Source organism: Punica granatum, chromosome 2 (assembly GCF_007655135.1).
Source record: "Punica granatum isolate Tunisia-2019 chromosome 2, ASM765513v2, whole genome shotgun sequence".
Lineage (NCBI taxonomy): Eukaryota > Viridiplantae > Streptophyta > Magnoliopsida > Myrtales > Lythraceae > Punica > Punica granatum.
This window is the reverse complement of record NC_045128.1, coordinates 12,675,456-12,696,302: the sequence shown is the minus strand read 5'-3', so window position 1 is coordinate 12,696,302 and position 20,847 is coordinate 12,675,456. Positions and strand designations below refer to the sequence as shown.

General features: G+C 38.9%; 2 protein-coding genes and 1 pseudogene across 2 annotated transcripts; 1 reads left to right on the top strand and 2 right to left on the bottom strand.

Moving 5' to 3' along the window:
• Positions 1–4,727: 4,727 nt before the first annotated feature.
• Positions 4,728–8,023, top strand: LOC116197619 (probable dolichyl pyrophosphate Man9GlcNAc2 alpha-1,3-glucosyltransferase). Its single transcript, XM_031527797.1, has 6 exons — positions 4,728–5,361; positions 6,082–6,265; positions 6,409–6,516; positions 6,726–6,887; positions 7,054–7,306; positions 7,404–8,023. The coding sequence occupies exons 1-6, from the start codon at positions 4,955–4,957 to the stop codon at positions 7,847–7,849; spliced, it is 1,560 nt and encodes a 519-aa protein (XP_031383657.1). The 5' UTR covers positions 4,728–4,954; the 3' UTR covers positions 7,850–8,023.
• A 5,933-nt stretch (positions 8,024–13,956) lies between these two features.
• Positions 13,957–17,042, bottom strand: LOC116196334 (annotated as a pseudogene).
• Positions 17,043–18,021: 979 nt separating this feature from the next.
• Positions 18,022–19,233, bottom strand: LOC116193674 (meiotic nuclear division protein 1 homolog). The gene is made up of 7 exons (XM_031522416.1): positions 19,147–19,233; positions 18,930–19,037; positions 18,783–18,845; positions 18,652–18,703; positions 18,479–18,523; positions 18,277–18,356; positions 18,022–18,072 (listed from the first exon to the last, which is right to left on the bottom strand). Exons 1-7 carry the CDS (start codon positions 19,207–19,209, stop codon positions 18,022–18,024), a joined length of 462 nt encoding a protein of 153 aa, XP_031378276.1. The 5' UTR covers positions 19,210–19,233.
• Positions 19,234–20,847: the final 1,614 nt, after the last annotated feature.

Genomic DNA, 20,847 nt, shown 5'->3' with positions numbered 1-20,847 from the left:
AACTACATAGAAAAAAATATGAACTAATTGATACTGTCTTTCCCTCTTGTTTGCTTTTAGTGCCAGAGATTGTTTTGCTCACAAGGATGGGGTTAGACACATCCTCTTGTGTTGAGTGATATTAGGAAATGTTGAGGAAGTAGATCTTGGATCTCAACAAAGTAGGCCTAGCCATAATGGATACGATAATGGGGTTGACGATTTCCTTAAGCCGGAGCGATATATAATATGGAGAGATCGGATGGATTCCTTTATATTTCCCGAGTACATTGTAACCTTTAAAATAGAAGGTAATATTTTATTATCATGAAGTATTGTACTCACAAGTAATGGCATTTAAATAATTTCTCAAGTAATTACAATTATGATATTTGGACAGACTGCTTTGCAGCAGAAGTGGACATTAGATTGGTAAGTTCTTCATCATTGGACAAATAAAATTCGTCCCATTTGATTCTCCTTATAAACTATTTTTGATATGTCCTTCCATATGAGAGTTTTTCAGTCAGGGGATCTAATAGATGGTGAAGATGAAAACTGAGAAATAAATGAATATGGAGAAGTGGATAATGGTGTCCCTATTGAAAGAAGAGGGGCTTCACATCACAAGGTTTGCAAATTCCTATCTTGGCTATTATTCATTCAACCATATGAAACTTGCGCACACCCTTCTCAATCACTTAGTTGATATGAATTGCATCGTAGCTAACCATATTTCTATTTGATTACCACATATATACATGATATTATATTTAATTCTTTTTCTTCAATAATTTAAACTGTCAGGCCCCAAACCTACCCTCAAGGGGATGAGGGTATTATTTGGGTACGGGATACCGGGTTCATTAATCTCATGGAATGGTTACCATGTACAACACCAATTTAATATTTTCTTTCTATTGTTGTAGGTTATTGTCGTAAGTGTGGCCTACTAACTCACCTACAAATAATTCATGATTAGTATTATTTTTTCCATTTAAATAATACAAATAGGGAACACATCCGCAACCCCTAGTGCAAGGAAGGGGCAGACAAGGAAGCTTGGGGTGCTGGAGCCATTCAAGATTATATAGGAAGTATATTGTTATATCTGGACAAGAGTCTAGTCTTAATTAGTTCTCATATACTTTTTTATGTCAACAACTTTCTTTGCTCTTGCTCAGCAGTAAGCTTTTCTTATATCTAAATAAAAAGGTGACCTAAATAATGAAACAAGTTGCAATAAATGTAACAAATTTGTCATATAGTTTGACATTTAATAAATGATGACAATTATTTATCCTTTTTTTTTTCCTAGCACCATTTGCTTCCTTAATATGTGCATGTGATATTAATTTTTTACCCTAGCACTATTTGCTTCCTTTATGTATGCATGTGATATTAAAATTAGACTATACATAGGGATAATTACAAACCAAGAGAACAAATTGCCCGCCGATCGTCCAAACACAAGAAGTATTGAAAACGAAATATATTATATTGCGTACTCTCTAAATCAACGATTGGATGTTTGGAGCCCATAAGAGAAATAGCAGACACAACATAAATGGGCTTGACAACAAGGTCGTCCATTACCATGAGCAAGGAGTTGGCATTTGGCATTAACCACCTTCACGACCACCCTTCACGGTCACCACATCAGCTGCTGCCCTCCGTATGGTTACCTTACGACAACAAACTTGAAGAGTGCAGTACTAGCCAGGACTCGGGGGTTGAATGAGCCTTTGAACAAGCCAGACACCTTTGTTGTAGAGTTACACTGTTGAAAAGTCCGGACATTGGGAAGGGAAGCCTCAAGTAACAACTCAAGAGATGTCTTGCCCCAGGGTGCCTTGATTTTCAGTAAACATTCCTTATTTTTTGGATCCATGTGGGACTCCTCCAAGTTCTTGATGCTCTCATAGAAACGCCCCAAGCAACCTGCATGGCCATTTCATTGTCGTCAGTTGTGGAGAGTATTCGCGCCACTGTACCAATTAGAAGGAACATAATATGGAAGATGAAGTCGGCGATGTCCTTTTTGGCTTCAGCAAATAGGACCCAATTATCCTTCTTATCGATGATAAGCTTTAGCTTCAGACTCACCATTATCGGGCAATAGTATTTCTTCTGGTGCCAGTGGTAAATGCTACGTCCAATGTGAACATTTATATTTATACATACATACATATATATATATATATATATAGTACTCCTAGCTTTTCAGTAATCCTACACTGAACATAATTGCATTGGAGGGTAACAATATACATCATCCATACTGAGACTCTTCAAGTATTCCTCTAGCATAGATTTAGAAGGGGGCGTGTAAAGTTAATTCAAGAATTTAAAACCAAACCATGCATTTAACACAATGAATTGAATCAATTGTTTGTTGGTTCAATAATTAGCTGATGCATGTATACCGATGGATGGGAATCTTATTAGATACAAAGCACATTTTCCATTCTCTGTTTTGGCCTCTGAAATGTACTAGACGACGGGCCATGCATGATATTGGGAACAACTGTTTTCTCTTTTGATATTATTTTATTATGAAAATATAAAACATAATAGTTAATATCGTGAATGGAGTTGTAGCAAATGTAAAGAGCGGATGAAAAAACTTTTTATTTTCTTAATTTATTATATTTTTTAGTAGAGCTTAAAATATATTCAAATGCAGCTCTTTGCATAAGACTCAACTTTAATATGAACATTTCGACATCAATATATACAATAGAGTTGACGCCTCATATGTATTCAAATTCATAATGATATTCATGCAGTTCGTATCCCAATATCGATATCCAAAGTGTGGGTAGTTATGTATGAGAGGTAATTAATTTTGTGCATCATCTAGTAGCATGTGCGTGAAATTTCCTCGTCAATGCTTGATTGTACCTTTTCTACCATGAAGAGATAGTAATAGTAGAAATTTTTCGTAGGCGATGAAAAATCATTGGAAAATAGTGCTACGGAGCAGTTGTAAAAAGGCTCCATTTCCTCAAAGGTTGTCTATTTGATTAGTAACTTGAATCCTTCTTTCTTTTGGTCTTAATGGGAAAATAGGCCAATGCCAGCCAGCATGCATCCAAAGACGTTGTCGAATTGAGTAGTAACTTGAGTCCTTCATCTAGCGTGGCTAGTTTCATCCCGATCTAAAGAAATAAAAGATGAAAGCAGACAATGTGAGACTACAACAGAGAAAAGATTCATCACTTGATACTTTCTAGTTGTATAATTCAGTATGAAAATCTTGAGAGGTTTCAACGGATACTTTCTTGCCTTTCTGGGCTCAGCAATGCCCGTCTTGTAATAAATGGAGTCCATAGTTTACAGAGTTCAAAATAAATTCCTAGTGGAGCATACATAAGAGAGCTATCAAAGTTTATGAAGTTAATTTGAATGATTTTTCATTTTGGAGGACTCAATATGGAAATTCAATGGATTCATTATTAAAGTCTTTTCGTCTTCTGTTGGTGCAAGTCATTTCAATTTCAAGAAGTGAAGTGGTATTATAATATTGCACTATTTGTCCCATTGCTATTTGTGGTCATATGAAGGATCACAAGAGGAGAAGTCTCAACATTCTACATGGCGCTTCTCGATACATTGGCTTTATTTTTAGCATTATATATAGATATATGGATATGGATTAATGCATTAATTATAAGTAAATAGGCAATATAAGAAGAATAAGGAGGGAGGGACCCATGCGGGAGACCCACCTTTGATCTACGCGCGTCAGGTTGTTCTCCGTGGAAGGACAACTCGGCTGGTCATTAATTTTTTATGGAGATTAAACGGTGCATTAAATCTGAAAGGAAAATGGTCATTTGTACCAAGACATGATATCTTTTAAGAGCGTATTAGGCAATGAAAATAGAATCGAATTCGTACTATATGGTGCTAATATCATTTAACTATTTTACACATGCAAATTAAAATTATCATCATCATCATCATCATTATTGTTGTTATTATTACTAGTACTGCAAGTCTGCAACTACTATTATTATCATTATTATTATTATTATTATTTGCATAGCTATTCATGTTTCCATAGGAAAAAATAATTAATCACAGAGTCAAGTCAACAACATCCTTCAAGATTTTATTCTCTGTTAATGGTAAAAATCACTTATGTCCTATTTGCCATTCAAAACGTTTTCAGAAAACATGTCCCTGAAGGCTTCTCAACTTTTCAATGTCTATTATTTCGATAGATTTTATTCACTGTTAAAGTTACTTATTTAACATAGATGCTTCATCATTATAATTATTCCCTTGAGCACGAAAATCATTAATCGTTATAATATTTAAAAGTTGAGGTGAACAACATAAAGCTCTATCTAATCTCGTTCTTGAAACCTTTAACTCCACGGTGGCTATCCTTATAGTTCCATTAAACGTATTTTGTTGCACTTTTCAGTTAGATCAAATTCAACAAATCATTTTTAATTAGTCCATATTATTGGTACATATTTATTCATAATTAAGATTCTTTCCTTATAAATGAAAAACATTACTCGATAATTGTAAATGGTATTTTAAGATACGAATTTCTTTCAGGTTATTTATATATCCATAAATTTTAAATAGATTACTTTAAAAAAATAAATCTATTCATTTTAATTATAAGGTAAAATAATATATTATTTTTGCACTTTTAATTTTATTAATTTATAATTTTTAAGAATAAAATTCGGCTTTATATTCCTCCAAACATGATTCTCAAACATCTCCCGTCATTTCTTTTACGCTCTAATTACTCTGTGAAAAATTACTAGTTTCTTTTCTGAAGCAAATTCCTGTTTGAAACTCCATTGTTGTCCTGTCTTGTCCAGCCAACCAATCCCCAAACATCGATTGCATAGCAGAAGAGCCAAATTCCTGATCTCTTTCTACGATTCGGAAAGTCGATTCCTTGGACGGGTCAAGCAGCAATTGAAGCAAAAGGGTTCTGAGACGGATGGAGAAGAAGAAGAAGAGGAAGGTGGAGGCGGCCGATGCGATGCCCAAAAGCAGCGAGGCTAATTGGCAGTGGCTGGTTCACAGAGGAACCAGACCCGTGTTCTTGGTCGTGTCCCTTTTCGGGCTCTTGATCCGAGCGGCGGTGTCCCTCCACTCTTACTCGGGAGCAGGGAATCCTCCCAAATTCGGAGACTTTGAGGCTCAGAGGCATTGGATGGAGATTACCCTGAATCTGCCTCCTAAGGATTGGTACACCAACAGCACCAGCAACGACCTCAGCTACTGGGGTTTGGACTACCCTCCTCTCACTGCCTACCAGAGCTACTTCCATGGCCTGTTCCTTAGGTTCTTTGATCCGGACTCAGTTGCCCTCTTCACTTCCAGGGGATATGAGACTTATCTCGGGTGCGTTGCCTCCAAAAGTAAACCCACTTTTGTTTAATTGTCTGTCTCTTTGCTGTTAGGATTCCTCAAGCTTCCATTTTGGCGGTTTGTTAGCTTTCTTGCATCTGGAGATTGCTAATGGGGAACAGTAGGAATTTGAGGTCATTCATTGTTTTCTTTTGGGCCAATTTTGTGGATCATTAATGACAAGTGTTCATTTGCAATTTAATCGAAGTATCTCCAGTGGAAATGATATGTTATGCAATTTGAAGTGTCCCTGTTCCTTCATGAATTTATCATACTGCTGTAGCAAAGTGTTGGTGGTTTTGAAGATTTTGGTCTTTTTCTATGTTTCTATCTCTTGGAGTTTCGTGGTCTCACTGCATTCTTTCTTAGATACTTCTGGGTTTTCAGCTGCTTAATATTGGTGGAAGGAACTTTCCTAGATATTACCTGTCCAATCTCATGGGATGTTGTGGTTCTTGCTTTGCTTCTGTTATATGTTGATTTACAGCCTGTTCCAACCTCCAGCATTATTGCTTTTGACATTTTGTCTTAGAATGCTGTAGGCTGGCAGTTCTTTTTTCAGGTTATGGCCATAGAGTGTGCTTAATTTGCTCTTAAAATAAAGGAGATTCCAGCCTCCCATTTTGTGCTGCTGCCATTTTCTTTTTTTTTTTGTGCACTTGATTGTTCCTGAAGCTAATGATATGTTTTATGTGTGTTTCTGCTTCTGTGCAGGAAATTACTTATGAGGTGGACAGTTCTGAGTTCCGATGCCTTAGTGTTCTTTCCTGCAGTATTTTACTTTTTGTACGTCTACTACTATGGTCGCAAGGGCAGAAATACCTGCGATATAGCATGGCACATCGCGATGCTTCTAATCAACCCGGCCATGATCCTGATCGACCATGGGCATTTTCAGGTGTTTATATGGCTACCTTTCGCTCCTTCACCCATTCTTGCTTTTTTTTCTTTTTTGTTGGATAAGATGTTCTTGCTTTCTTCATTTGAAGTTCTTTGAAATTTAAGTTCCAGTCTCACTCTGGCATGGTTTGTTGTTCACAGTACAATTGTATTAGCCTAGGCTTCACCGTAGGAGCTGTTGCAGCCATCTTCTCTCATAAAGACCTTGTGGCTTCTGCTCTATTCTGTCTTGCTCTCAATCATAAGCAGGTGCTTGATTCCTTACTGAATGCTGCCACTAATTTGGATGGTTATCATACACCGTAATTCGAACATAGTTACCATTGTTGCCACACAATATTGGCTTGCTTTATTTCTCCAACTCTTGATCCTAACTCCTCTAGTCATATCTTGCAAAGCCATCGCATGTTCTCTTGTAAGAGTGATAATTTGGGTGTTCTTGTCAATTTTGGGTGTAGATGAGTGCATACTACGCCCCCGCATTTTTCGCCCATCTCTTGGGAAAATGCCTAAGACGTCGTAACCCTATTCTCGAGGTTTACAAACTCGGTCTCGTGGTCCTTGGAACATTTGCTATTGTCTGGTGGCCGTACCTTCATTCCTCAGATGCCATTTTAAGGGTAAGCAGTGGAAGTATATGTGTGTGTATATATATATATATATATACACACACACACACACATATAAGTATGTATATATATATATATGTATGTATATGTATATTATCTTTCTTTCTTTGTTGTATTTGTTTCTTGCTCTTCAATCTCGATTGTGGTTTTCTATCAGGTTGTTTCTCGTCTCGCTCCCTTTGAGAGAGGAATATACGAAGATTATGTGGCCAACTTCTGGTGCGCCTCTTCCATTCTCATAAAGTGGAAGCGGTTATTCATGACTCAGTCTCTGAAGCTTCTAAGCCTCATAGCAACTGTCTCGACTTTCCTGCCTTCCATGATTCAGCAAATTCGGGCTCCGAGTGGCAAGGGATTTCTGTACTCGATGCTCAACACTTCTCTCTCTTTCTACTTGTTCTCCTTCCAAGGTTAGAAACATAAGTATCTCTCTTTCCTCATTCAGGATTTATTGTTGTGTTGTTCAAATGGGAATATGATTGTTTCATTCTTCTCTTAAATGTTCAGTGCACGAGAAGTCGATTTTGTTGCCGCTACTGCCAGCAAGTTTACTGGCCAGAGACGAACCTTTTCTCTACAAGTGGCTTACTCATTTTGCTCTACTCTCTATGTTTCCTCTTCTTCATCGTGACGGACTTACGCTACCATATATTGTTCTCTATGCTCTCTTCATCCTTTTCTTCAACACAATGCCGGGAAGCAAGGATTTGGAAGTTGGGAAATCTTCTGCTGCGTTCCGATATTTGATAGGAGTTGCTCTTCTATGCTCGTTTTCTCTGCATATTGTTTATCTGACTGTGACCCCTCCTAAGAAGTACCCTTTTCTGTTCGAAGCAATGATGATGATGTTATGCTTTGTTCAGTTCGTGTTGCTCGCAATATACAGCAATTGGAAACAATGGAGGCTGTCTGAAGATTTTACGAAGTCCAGTAAAGAGAAGAAGCTCCTTTGATCTGTTTCCATGTGTTTTTCGCTGAGATTTCTCTCTTTTTATGTGAAGTTTTGACATATTTTTGAGACACTGCATCGCACTATAACATATAAAAGTCGAAGAACGAGAGCAAGAAGTGCCACATATGCTAAATTATGTGAATTAATGAATTTTAACTAGATTTTGTTTGTATCATGTTCGATGAGTTTTGAGTTTTGGTTATATGTCTATATTAATTATATGTAATACATATCAAGTAAATAATATACTGAAAAATTAATGAGTTTTTCGATAATCAAGAAAAGTTTATCTAGATATATGATATTTTTAATTTTAAAGTGCCATATATATTATAAATAAAAGACAAAAATTTATTGTATACATTATTCTTCTCGTTACAGTTTTTTATTGCACACTAATCCATATAAAATACCTGCACACTACTCAGTCGAACTGACTACTGAGGACGGGTGAGACGCTTGTAGTTAGATTTCGTGCCATGGGAATTAGAACGATATCCATGTCGAGACCAGTTGATGATTTGAAATAATCCCGAAGACGAGAGTAGAGTAAAAAATGATTGTATCTGTTGTTCTAATCAACATTAGAGGTGTACTCGCTCTATGCGGACCAATTTAATTATAAATTCAAGAATATATGATAGATGAGTATGTTATTTTATATGTAATAGATAGTTTTAATCATAATGTAATGATTAAATTAAATAATGGAATCATTAAAAAATATATAAAATGGAATTAATTACCTAAAAAATACAAAATTTTCACATTTTATCAATTCTAGCACGAACTTTTTTATTGACATAAAAATGTACAAATTATCAATTGATATCAATGCTAGCATGACTTTCATTTTTTCAATCGGTGGGTCTCAACGACAACCACTGCTCGCTCAATCAGAATTGCCTATGATGGTAAAGGTCTCCAATGACCTCAATTAGGGGGATGGTGGCCGCCAATGAGACTTCCATTACTTTATCCATTCATTATTTTCTCAATTTTACTTTTTCCTTTTTCAAATTCAGGCAATGAGGACCTTATCGAGGCCCATTGCCACCCCTACCTCGATCGGAGGGTATGGCCATAGATTCTCGTTTAAATTAACGGAAATATTGAGACGTGCTAAAATTGATACCAAACTAATAGTTTATGCATTTTTAGGTCAAAAAAATTCGTACTAAAATTGATAAAATGTGAAAAGTTTGTATTTTTTTAGGTAATTAACCCAAAAAAATAAATTGCCTAACTAATGAAGAAAGAACGAATACAATGAAGAGGAGAGAGAGGAGGGAGAGGCGAGGGGGAGAAAAATTGGGAGGAAAGAGTGAGTGAAAAAGAGAAGTTAGTGGGTAATATATGTGAGTAAATTTATCATCTTAATTCAGAAATAAATGATTCTTAGATGATGATGATGATAATTAAAAGAATATACCTAACCTGATCTACCAAAAAAATCAAAAAGAAAAAAAAGAAATAGAAAATGCAACATGAGAATATAGAAATAAGAAAGTGACCAAAGCCCCCTCTAATTCTCTTTATAATCGTAATAATATAATGGATAATACAAAAGGCGGATTTGTTATGCATAGGAATATATATGTATGTAATGAAAAAAAAAACTTCTAAATAATAATGTCCACATATTGACTTAGCAAAAAATTGGAGATTCTTGGGCTGTATTATTATATAAGAATTAAAAGAAAATATATATAGATATAAAAATACAGTTTTATATTCTTAATTATGTGATTATTATTAATTAAACTTATTTTTTAAGAAGTTTTATGGTGCACAATTTTTTCAAGAAGTTTTTAAGAAAGTGAATTATATAAAAGACCTTCCTTATAATCTCCAAATTTCATTATAGTGTATAAATAAATATAAACGATAAGATAATGTACAAGATTACATCAACTAGCACTAATTCTGTAATATTCCGAGAAGATATCGCATGTATTTCCAATATTTATTTTCTTCACGGTTATATAGAGATGAGTGAACCACCGATTTACCTCTCGAGGGATCGACATTACATTAAATGTATATATTAAATGTCCATCATATTATCCCTTCCGTCTATCTGCCATTAAAAAGTCAACGGAATCCTCTAATGTCCCGTAATTCGACCTGATATGACGTTATTTTATTATTTTTTTTCATTTGTTATTATTCCATCCATCTCTTCTATTTATTTCTTGTTTTTTCTTTTAATTTTTTTTCCTTTCCTCTGTAACCCGCGGGCCCTTGCTATCTGGACTCAATCGTTAACCCCCAAATCTCTGAACCACAAATCAATAACCCCCAAGTTCATGTCCCCCAGCTGCCTAACTCTAATCAAAGCACGTTAGTCGACCTCATCGATGAATCGACCTGATCGACGATGGAGATAGAATTCGTTGCAGATGTTCATTTGAGTCGATGCAGTGGCTCGAGCATGGTTAATGGAAGGGGCAGCCGGTGAGAGAAGGAGGACGACATCAGAGATGAGCAAAGGTTGCTGAGACGGTTGTCGGATTGAGAAGCCAAATTTTACTGAGGAAAGAGGCGGCGCAGACTGGAAGCAGCCGCTACGGTGGTGGCAGAAGATGGAATGAGGCAGGGGTCTGTTGGGTTGGCGATGGAAATTCCGATCTACCCCCTCCTCTTCGGCTATTGGAGAGATTAGTGAGGAGCCATCCCCCAGGAGAGTGAACCCGGGGTCCGACGATCGATTCAGGGACTTCATGCCGAAGAGATCCTACTCTTTCGGGTTCGAGAGGAGCATCGCCTCGGAGAGAATGCTGGTGATGGAGCCTGCGACGACGTCCCTGAGGAGGTACCGCTGATGCTGGGGCGGGGGATTCCGGAGTTTGTTTTTGATCGATTTGAATGTATGAGTTTGTTTTTCATCGTCTTCTTGGTTTTGTGAAGAGAAAGGGAGGGCATATCAGATTGGACAGCGTGGACTCTGGAAATCGAGGGAGAAAATTTTCTGACTTTCTTTTTACATTTTTTATTTAAGACAAACTACTGTAATAAAAGGAAAGAACGGATATTATATTGTAACGAAATGCATAGAGAGAAATAAAGAATAAAAAGAGGTAAGAAATAATGAGAAATTAGCATTTCTTATCAAATTCTTAACGGAAGATGACGGAAGAGGCAATATGGTCTACATTTAATCGGTCGAGGTCAAAATTGATGTAAAATATTTTTTGAGAACAAATTTGATGTAATATCGGACAAATTATTAGTTTACTCTATATATAGGTATATATTCCTAATATCTTAATAGTTAATTCTTAATAAAAACGGGCAATTTGAACTTCTACTAACAAGGGGCATCTAGTTCCAGAATTCAAGTTCTTGCGCTTGGTTCATGGCTGCTCTTTGGCCCTCCCTCCGGCCCTCATCTTTTGAGAATTAGCAAATAGTTCGATCCCATCGCGTGCCTTCTTGAGATATCCGCAAGACTGACTTGGAATTTTCCTTAATTGCGCAAATGCTAAATGACTTTAGGAAGAATGTAAGCTTAGCAAGTCTAGCATAGGTTTACTAGTTTGATTTCAAACAAGTTAAGCTGATCGATTACGTCAGTCAATAGTTATGCATGTATTCATCTCATTCTAATTTACAGTCAGATAATTGCTTAAGAATTCATGACCTCGCTTGTAATTATATGGATCACTATGCTTCTCAACTTAAGCTTCCTTTTTACCCTTCTTGTATTTTATCTTTGAAATGTTTTCAATGTGGCTGTCGTCTTGACAGGAGGAAGTCTGTATTCACGGCCACTGGCTCTCTGCATCAACTTGTTTTCAGTTTGCATGTCTAAAACATTTATTATTAGCAAGTATTGACTTAGCTTCAAACATGTGCGTGTTTATCCATGCCATCTCCAAAAATAAATTGTAACTGCTGCAAGGAATTTGAAGTTAATTTCTGCTCTTTCGGAAGCCCTTTGAGTTTGTGTGGTAAAATCTCGTAGTGTAAACCATTTGTTTATAGACAAAAACATAATTTACATAAATATCTATCCAGTCTTTATTACCTTACCTGCTATTTCTAGTTTCGAAAAACCCACCTTCATCTTATTGTCATCTCAAGTATCTATTACATGGTGAAACTGTCATCTCGTACGGTTGTTGTTATCACATTTGGGCGACTTATGAGCTATAGTTAACGTCCAGCGTTAGGAAAATCTCAGTCATTCTGCAAACTCTCTGTCAGGCCACTCAGACAGTGACTCCAGCACGGCCAACTTCTTTGTTCTTCTATGCATCTTCTTCTGATAGACTCAAGGATCATCCTGCCAAATTGAATCAATTAGCAGTATTGATCAGGTCCTGCACTGTGGCGGCAATTACCCACTTTGTTCAACTCTTGTACTTTTTCGACCTGAAGTGCAGCCAAGGTCACCTTACGAGATTGATGATTCAATTAACATTGATAGGCTTATGCCTCAAGGAAGATATGCCCCCTTAGATTTTTCTGAAAGACTTATCAGTGGAAATGTCAAGCAGGGTTCAAGAGAGAAATATGAAAATGGGAATGCAGGTGTTGATTCTTCCCTCGCATGTAATATAATCGAGAATTATCATCACTGTCCCCCATGTTTGAAAACGAAGGGGGCAAAACTCCTCAGATACATTCGTTGTGCTTCAAAGTCGAACGGTTTATTTGCATGATATTGTATAGAATGAAAGCCGAACTCTCGCATTGATTCGACGAGCAAGAAAGTTCCACTATCCTATACGTTGAGAGAAACAAGGCTTTTCCATGTACGAATGGACAGAGTAAGCTGCTTGTGCCCTTCTAGTGCACAGAAGTCGAATGGCATCCGTGCTCAGTCTGTACCCAAACAGCGCCAGCTCTCTCTTTCCACTCGCCATGAGAATATTACTGTGTTTACTGGAAGCCTGAGGCCGAAGCGAATACAACATAGGTTCCTACGTTTGCAAGTCGGATCAATACTTCCCCGATGTTATTGCTTCTCATCCGAAATTCCCAGCTCGGGTTTGTCAAAAGAACAGCACATATCGTGAAGCAGAGAGGGGTTTTGGTACACGCTAGCTATCAGATTCCAACTATATTATCATTCACTGATAGAAACCAAACCAGGACAATTTGTTAATCCAAACTCAACTCAAAAGCAACATAGGGAGAACTTTATGAATGCGGTGAATGCCTCGTCTTGCATTCAATATGGCCCTTCCCCTATCTATATACAATATTACAGAAACAGAGACGATTTATCGAAATGTGCCGAGTAGGACGGAGTAGATCTCTAGTTTAAGATCTTTCAAGTCACCATCAAGATCATGTGACAGTTGACACGATATCAAGTTGCAAACCCCGTTCAAGAAGCCGAAAGGATTAGAATTCACGAAAAGTCACGAGCCATATATTTATGATTTGCATTTTATAATTGATTGGATTTTATTATTGAATATCTATAGACGAGTTGTGCTCTAGAGAAACCACCGTTTTTAGCTTTACCATCTCCGGTTAGGAGGAAAATTTGGGCAGGAAAGTTCATCAGCTGTCCCAAATGAAAACTATAAAAGGAGTCATAAAACCATATGAGGCCTCCATCATCTCGAGGTGAGTAATTTATATTACAAATCGATTATTTGGGAGATATTTCGACATTAAGTAGAAGGCGAGGTTTCTGTGCAAATATGTCAAGAACTCTCTACTGTTGAAATATATACAATGATGTAATACATGAAATCTAATATATTGTTCAGTCTTTCTGTCTCTCTTTTTTCTTTTTTTTAATTGTTCATTAGTCTTTTTGTTCGTGGAATGGAATTAAGTACATTCACTTGAGTGAGCCGAATATTAAGATCGCTCAATATTTTCAAGGTAAGGGATTATTTCCATATATAACGCTATAAATATGTAGAAGTCTAAGTAAGGAATTAACTTTATAAAGGCTATAATGGAATAACTTATACCTTACATATTTGATTGGCTTTCAATACGATAACCAATAACTCGGCCTGCACACACTCACGAGCCTTTCGCATAGCTTTACTTAAGCATGCATTCCTTGTCATCAACTAATGAATATCTGGAGAGCTCTGCATCAAAGCTAAGAAAGCAAAATTGGTGCCATCTTGCTTGAGCCATAATTTTTCTGAAACATAATGATTCCACATTTCTGAAGGCCACACCTATAAACCAGTCATTTTTTACAATACAAGACAGAAAATTACAAACCATCCTTCTATAATAACTTTTCTACTGTAATTGGGCAAGTCGGTTAATCTGTATTCAACAAGAGGGGTACTGCAGATAAGCACTGCTTCTAAATTCATCTATAATGCCATCATTCATGCCAAAAATAACTCGAAGAGTAAAGGCTATGTAAGGAGTTGCTTTCCCTTAGACAAGAAGAGCAAATAATAATAGCAGCTGTAGCAGAAAACTAAGCATAATGAACTCAGAGATCTGCTCTGTTTGGGTATCGAGGGAACGGAATAACATCTCTGATGTTATCAATACCACTAGCAAATAGAATCATCCGCTCAAAACCTAACCCAAACCCACTGTGCTTTACAGTACCATAACGTCGAAGGTCAAGGTACCATTCATAGGGCTCAAGAGGCAGCCCCATCTCAGTAATCCTGTAAAAAAAAATGCCAACAAATTTAAAAACAAAAAAGAAATAAAGAGAACTGCAGATTCAACAAAAATTTGGAGGTCCTTTCAAGATCAATTAATTTTTGCACCTTTAAGTTTGTCTGTATAGGTTTTAACAATCTGCACCATGCTGTTCTAAGTTTGGTGTTGAGACCCTTTTTTTCTTTTGACAACTTACCTTCAAGTGCCAAATTTTGTTCTACTTAGCACCATATAGCTAACACCATTCTTCCTGACTATACATTCTTCCTGACTATACATCACCTCTCAGCAACTCATTCAATCTCGGCAACCTCACTCTCTTTTTCTTCCTGGCGCAGCTTTCTAAAATATGTTGTGGATTATACGCGGAATCAAATAAAAATTAAAGTATTGTACTATTCAGCATGCGTGACCTTAAACTCAAGACTACAAGGCAAAGATAAGTGACATGCAAACTTCAAGGTGCAAATCGGTCTGCAAGCAAAACTTGAAAGTAGAAAAGATGGTTTGCAGTTAAAACAATATATCCCAAATTAGCCAGCATTCCATAAGAGCAAGTAAAAGCGACTTGTTACCTGTCCCTGATAATCTCGTAGCGCTCTTCCCTTTGGCTTCCACCAATCAGTTCTCCCACCTACAGTCCCAGGAATCAGTAAGACTGATTTCTTAATATATGAGTTTTACAGTAAAAGAGTGGACCAACCTTGGGTACAAGGACATCCATAGCTGCCACAGTTTTCCCGTCATCATTAAGCTTCATATAGAACGTTTTAATTCCTTTAGGGTAATTGTACACAATAACGGGCTTTTGAAATATCACCTCAGTCAAGTATCTGTAGTTGGACAATAATATCTTTAGTACCTATCACGAGAGCAAACATTGTTCTAATCAAGAAGCATACCTTTCATGTTCAGATGCTAGATCCACTCCCCATTCCACCTTATTCTCAAACTCTTTACCACCCTTTACAGCCTCCTCTAGCATGGCGACTGCTTCCGTATATGAAACCCGCTCAAAGGGAGTAGAACCAACCATTCTTAGTCGATCGATGCAGCCTTTGTCATAGTTCTTGGCCAAGAATTCCATGTCATCAAGACAGTTGTCAAGCAACCATTTGCACAGAAATTTCACGTACGCCTCCGCGCAGTTCATATCGTCCTTCAAAAACATCAGGAATTTAATAACTAAATTTTCCCATATTCATGCCAGACAAATATCCAGCACACACTCCAACTACTATAAAAACCAATGCGACCATCAGCTGGAAGTATCACTACGATTAAGCAGATGATAAAGGCTCGGAATTTTTACCTTCAGCTCAGCAAAAGCTATTTCAGGCTCCACCATCCAGAACTCTGCCAAATGCCTCGAAGTGTTCGAGTTCTCAGCACGGAAAGTCGGCCCGAAAGTATACACGCTACTGACAGCACAAGCAAAAGTCTCCACCTGCAATTGCCCTGAGACAGTCAAGAAGGCTTGCCGGTCAAAAAAATCTTTCGAATAATCAATCTTCCCATCTTTCACAGGGAGGACACCGGGTTTAAGTTTTGATCTCTCTTCAAGCCTCGAGTGATTTTCTTTGGCTTTGTGCAACTCAGCCACAGCAGCATCAATCTTTGGTTTGCCCGTTTTAGCAGCTTTCAGCTGAGAAACCTCCGCTCCCTTCTCGTCAATGGCAAGCTTAGCAGCTTCGATGTCAGCCTCAGTTGGAAGAGGAGACTTGAGCAGCTGCTCGGCATCACTGATCAGAGTTGTCACTTGGAACATTTCACCGGCACCCTCGCAGTCACTCGTTGTAATGATCGGAGTGTGAATGTATAGGAAGCCATGCTTCTGAAAGAACGTATGGGTTGCATAGGCCAATGCCGTTGCGAATCCGAGCCACTGCAGATATCTGAAAGACAAGCATTGATTCTCAGCTCATCGTGCAGAATCCATAGCAACTCATATCGCGCTTCAAGGAAAGAATGGCATTTGCATAGACACAGAATCGAACTTGACGAAATTAAGGTTACCGTGTTAGTCCTCGGGCGGAGATGTACGACGTCCCTGAGGTTCTCGAGCTTGAGCTTGGTCTTTGGCAATGGGTACTTGGCCGGGTCAACCGGTCCGACATGGACAACCTCCTCGACACGGAGCTCGATATTCTGCTTCGTCCCCTCGGGAGGGATCTTCAGCACGCCGTCCAGCGCCACGCAAGTGCCCGTCGGGACGAGCTGCCCGAGATCCGCCACGCCGCAGTCCACAATGACCTGGAGGTTCGCGGGGCACGTGCCGTCGCTCACCTCGAGGAAAGCGAACGACCCGCCGCCCTGCTTCCGGCCAGTCTTCACCCAGCCGCCGACCCTGACACGCTGGCCGGCGAGCCCCGCGCCGCCGTCTGGGCGGCAGACGATCGACCTGATGGGGAAAGGTCCGAGAACTCGTGCTTGGCCACGGTGGCGCCGTCGCCGAGGGTGGCGGCAGCCATTTGCACCACCGGCGGCGCTTCCATTAGAGTGGGCTGACCCGTAAACCCTAAACTTCGTATCCTCTCTTTGCCATCGATGGCGGGAGGGGTCGAGGGTTGCGGGACCCGTTGAAATCACGTCCTCCCGGAGGGTCGGATCACCATCATTTTATAGAGGTTGGCACGTGGCGGAATCCTACTGGCATCTGGTTTTTTATTCGTCCACGTCGGATTGAAATACCCGTGGAGTCCAAGTCCAGTATGAGACTGCGCTCCACTAGCAAACCTTGCCGAGCAAGTAAACGGGGAATTTAAGCAGGGTATCTATTCTTGGTCATGTCATATGGAATCTATGTAAATATATGATTTCTTTACTTTATCCTGAGAATATTGTTTTTCTCTTCAAAATGTAAGGGAGGTAATTCTAATTCTAATTCTAATTCCTACTTTATAAATAAAGTTGTGCTAAGATGCTAAAGAATGATGAAACGTTTCTGAAATTAATTTTTTTTGTAAGTACGTTTCCGAAATTAATACACATCAATGTGCATCCTGGGATCAATGATACCAATTACCAATGGAATTATCTGTTTCCAATTGGTACGTTGCAGGGCGATACAACATACATTAGATGTGAAAATAAGGGATTGTGCGGATTACTTTTACCAAGGAGTAATTCCAAGACAATATTAGTGCGAGGCATAGTACCAAATGCTAGAGTAACCGAGCTCGAGATGCATTTGAATTTATGGTTGGCTGCGTGTCACGGCTTGGGATTAGCATGTGAGATTGTGTAAGGGTTTTGCGGAATTGCAAGTACTGATTGAAAACATCATTAGCTGCCATACGACGTCAAAAAAGGAAGAGACTATGTATCCAGCTTCACATTCCTGACCAATTTGCTGGGCGCGCCGCTCACATGCTATGAAATGATGCAAACATTACATGTACCAAGAGGTCGATGAGAGCACTGACAAGACTGGCTTTTGATCGAGTACAACACTCAAATTAAGCACAATTTCACACGCCCAAGAATGTTTTGATTCTCTTAGTCTGCTATTTCTATTATGGGGAAGAATGATATCAAAAGTAGTCTCGAGCTGAGACTATTGAATCAACCAGCAGATGGCAGTTCCAAATACTCGAAATCCTCAGTTATCCCAATCTGCAGTTAAATTGAAAATTATCAACACCCAAGTAGAAAAGAGATAACAGCAGAACAAGGAAGCACAATTGATGTGAAACATAGCAATAGAACAGCAGATCTTTTAGACATCAAACTCTCTTTGGATATAGTTCTTCCAAATCTCAGATGTATGACAAGCCAATCATATGGAGCTCGATAGAAGAGTTCATTTTATGAACTTACCTCCTTGTACATGTGTTCTAACTGTTCTTTGGCTTCTGGAAAATTGTTTGAGCACCACTGCCGCAGCGTAAAAATGTTATCTGCCGATTTCAAAGGTCAATGATAAAGAAAAATTGACAAGAAAAGGCTCTGCAAATCCAGAATATATATATATATATCATTTAGGGATGAAACAAAAGCAGAAATTTCAAGGTAGTAATACCTGTCCATCGGTTAGCTGCAGCATGGGCAACCGCTATTGCTTCCTCTGATCAAAATGAATGATGCAGAAACAAAATGTCATAAAATTGGATAGGATGCGAGCAAGTATTAGAAAGTCTGATAGAGAGGGGATGAAGGATTCTGAAGCCATATGTAGGATAATCAATGCTTAACTCTTTGCTTCAAAGGCAGCTGGATCATTGTCTGCATACTGCTTCATCTCATCCTGAGCATCAGAACTGTCTAATGTAAGTTTAAGCTGTCCTTTTGATTGTCGCCCGAGAAGGACCAAGAAGTACTACAACCTTCAGCTCATTGTGCTTTTGTTCGATTGCTTTCAGTTCACTTAGTGCTTCCTCTCGTTCATCCTAGTCCACAATTAAAGATAAAATAAAACAATCACTTACATTAGAATCGGTCAAACTGCAGGAACAAGTAAGATATGAACTTACAGATTCCTCTCGTCCCTTCTTTAGTGTCTGACGCTGATCAGTTAGTTCTTGAAGCCGCTTCTTGCTGCTCTGTAGATCAGCTTCAAGTTTACGGCTCACATTCCTTAACTGCAAAGGAAAAAAATGTAAATAAAGAAACGATATATAGTTGGAAATAAGATGAGGACGATGGATGGCTTAACTTAGAAGGAAGTATATGATGGAAAATCAAATTCACCTGATTTCCTGCACAGCTGGGAAGGCTCCAAAAGTATACCTGGAGCATCAAATCATATATCATGCAGGTTACATGTAGGAAATGCGACAATCCTCTCAAGTATAACAGTCCAAGCGTGTTACATCAACAGCTTAACAGTCCAAGTGTACTACACGATCCTCAATTAGGAGAAGCACCCTCAAGCTTTACTTCCCAGAAGTCCTTCTATTGCACCAAGTTCACAACAGGATGCGAAAATGGGAAGGCAAATTCAGGAGCATGTTCACTTACAGTAGTTCCTATCTTATCCTTTGAGACAAGGTCGTCATCAACTAAGCTCTGAACAACATCTTTCACAGACTGCGAAATCACACCTTTCCTGGGCCCCAACTTTTCAAGTTCCTTTAGCTGCATCGACAATTGGATGGGATTCAGAATATGAAGAAACTACACAATGATTCCAGCAATCACAAACGAAGGCTGCTCTGACCAGTGATATTGAGAACGATCTATTTGTGACCCATTTCAAGAGATAAGAGTATTTGCTGTCTTCCTAAGCAATTTGGCCGGCAGGGCTTTCTACATCCATTTGTTCTTTTCAGTAAGAAATTTCCCCATTTATTTGTTAAATCTCGTTTTGTCAGAATTCATGCTCGAAGAAGAGGCTTCGCTTCATGACAGCTGTATAGGAAGATGAACACGACTGCATTTTCGATTTCTTCCCTTTCAGCTAGGAGAGATCTACCGCCTATAGTTAAGAACACAATGACTAGATAACTTCAATGCGATGACCAACCGTATCTGCATCTCAAAAGGTTGGTGGAGTGAAAACGATAGGCTGACCAACTAACACCTAAGGGAAGTCGAACGACGCAACCAAAGAGATCAGACTTCCGGCTTTGCTGATTGATAGGAGGAACCCGAATCTAGAAGTGAAAGATTACTTACAAGGAAGAAATCCTGTGACTCGTAAAATATCTGAAGCATCTTCTCCCTTTTCTCCTCCAGCGAAAGACCCCGTTTCTTAGACTGCATCAAAACACAACAAACTGAGACAATCCCGCTCCCTTTGTCTGACAAACTTCTCAGACAGAAGCGACATCACCTCAGTCCTCGACCTCATACGAAGTCGATCTCGACCCCGACTCGGCCTCACGACCTCGACCCCGGCTCGACCCTACGACCTTAGCCCAACGACCTCGAGCCTGCGACCGCGACTACCACCCCGCGACCCTCGAGCCCTCTTTTCGACCTCAGATGAAGCGACGTCACCTGGACCTCAGACGAAGTCGACCTTGACCCCGACTCGACTGCCCGACCTCGACCTCGGGTGTCCCTGCTGGCTGCTCTGCAGACCCCGCTTCGCTACACTCCCCTTCCCTGCTTTGCTTTGCTGCTTGTTTTATTTCTTCTAATTTTGAAGCTCTGCTTTGCTGATTGTTGAACTTGAATACTTGCAATTTAACTGATTTGTGGAATCGGTCTGATCCTTCCCATTCATGCCCGTGTACAAAATGCAAAGTAACTTGATGAAGTTAATGGACTTGGCCTATCGATGAATTTATGCGGTCATTTTTCTTTTTATGCTTACATGTGTATTGATATTCTATTTCCGGCGCTTTTGGGTTGCAATATTAATGGTGATATGATCATATGTCTTTTTACTCTCCTCAGTGTATATTCTTCCTGAAGCATGTTCAATTTCAAAGCTGTACAAATTTC

What these genes read in the sequence shown, in the direction of transcription:
- LOC116197619 (XM_031527797.1), top strand. Translation starts at nt 4,955, where the DNA reads ATGGAGAAGAAGAAGAAGAGGAAGGTGGAGGCGGCCGATGCGATGCCC. An exon ending in TTGCTCTCAATCATAAGCAG is followed by an intron (nt 6,517 to 6,725) that starts GTGCTTGATTCC and finishes TTTTGGGTGTAG; the next exon opens with ATGAGTGCATACTACGCCCC. An exon ending in CTACTTGTTCTCCTTCCAAG is followed by an intron (nt 7,307 to 7,403) that starts GTTAGAAACATA and finishes TTAAATGTTCAG; the next exon opens with TGCACGAGAAGTCGATTTTG.
- LOC116193674 (XM_031522416.1), bottom strand. Translation starts at nt 19,209, where the DNA reads ATGATATATGATTTGATGCTCCAGGTATACTTTTGGAGCCTTCCCAGC. An exon ending in AAAAGCACAATGAGCTGAAG is followed by an intron (nt 18,704 to 18,782) that starts GTTGTAGTACTT and finishes TCTGATGCTCAG; the next exon opens with GATGAGATGAAGCAGTATGC. An exon ending in TAGAACACATGTACAAGGAG is followed by an intron (nt 18,073 to 18,276) that starts GTAAGTTCATAA and finishes ATTTAACTGCAG; the next exon opens with ATTGGGATAACTGAGGATTT.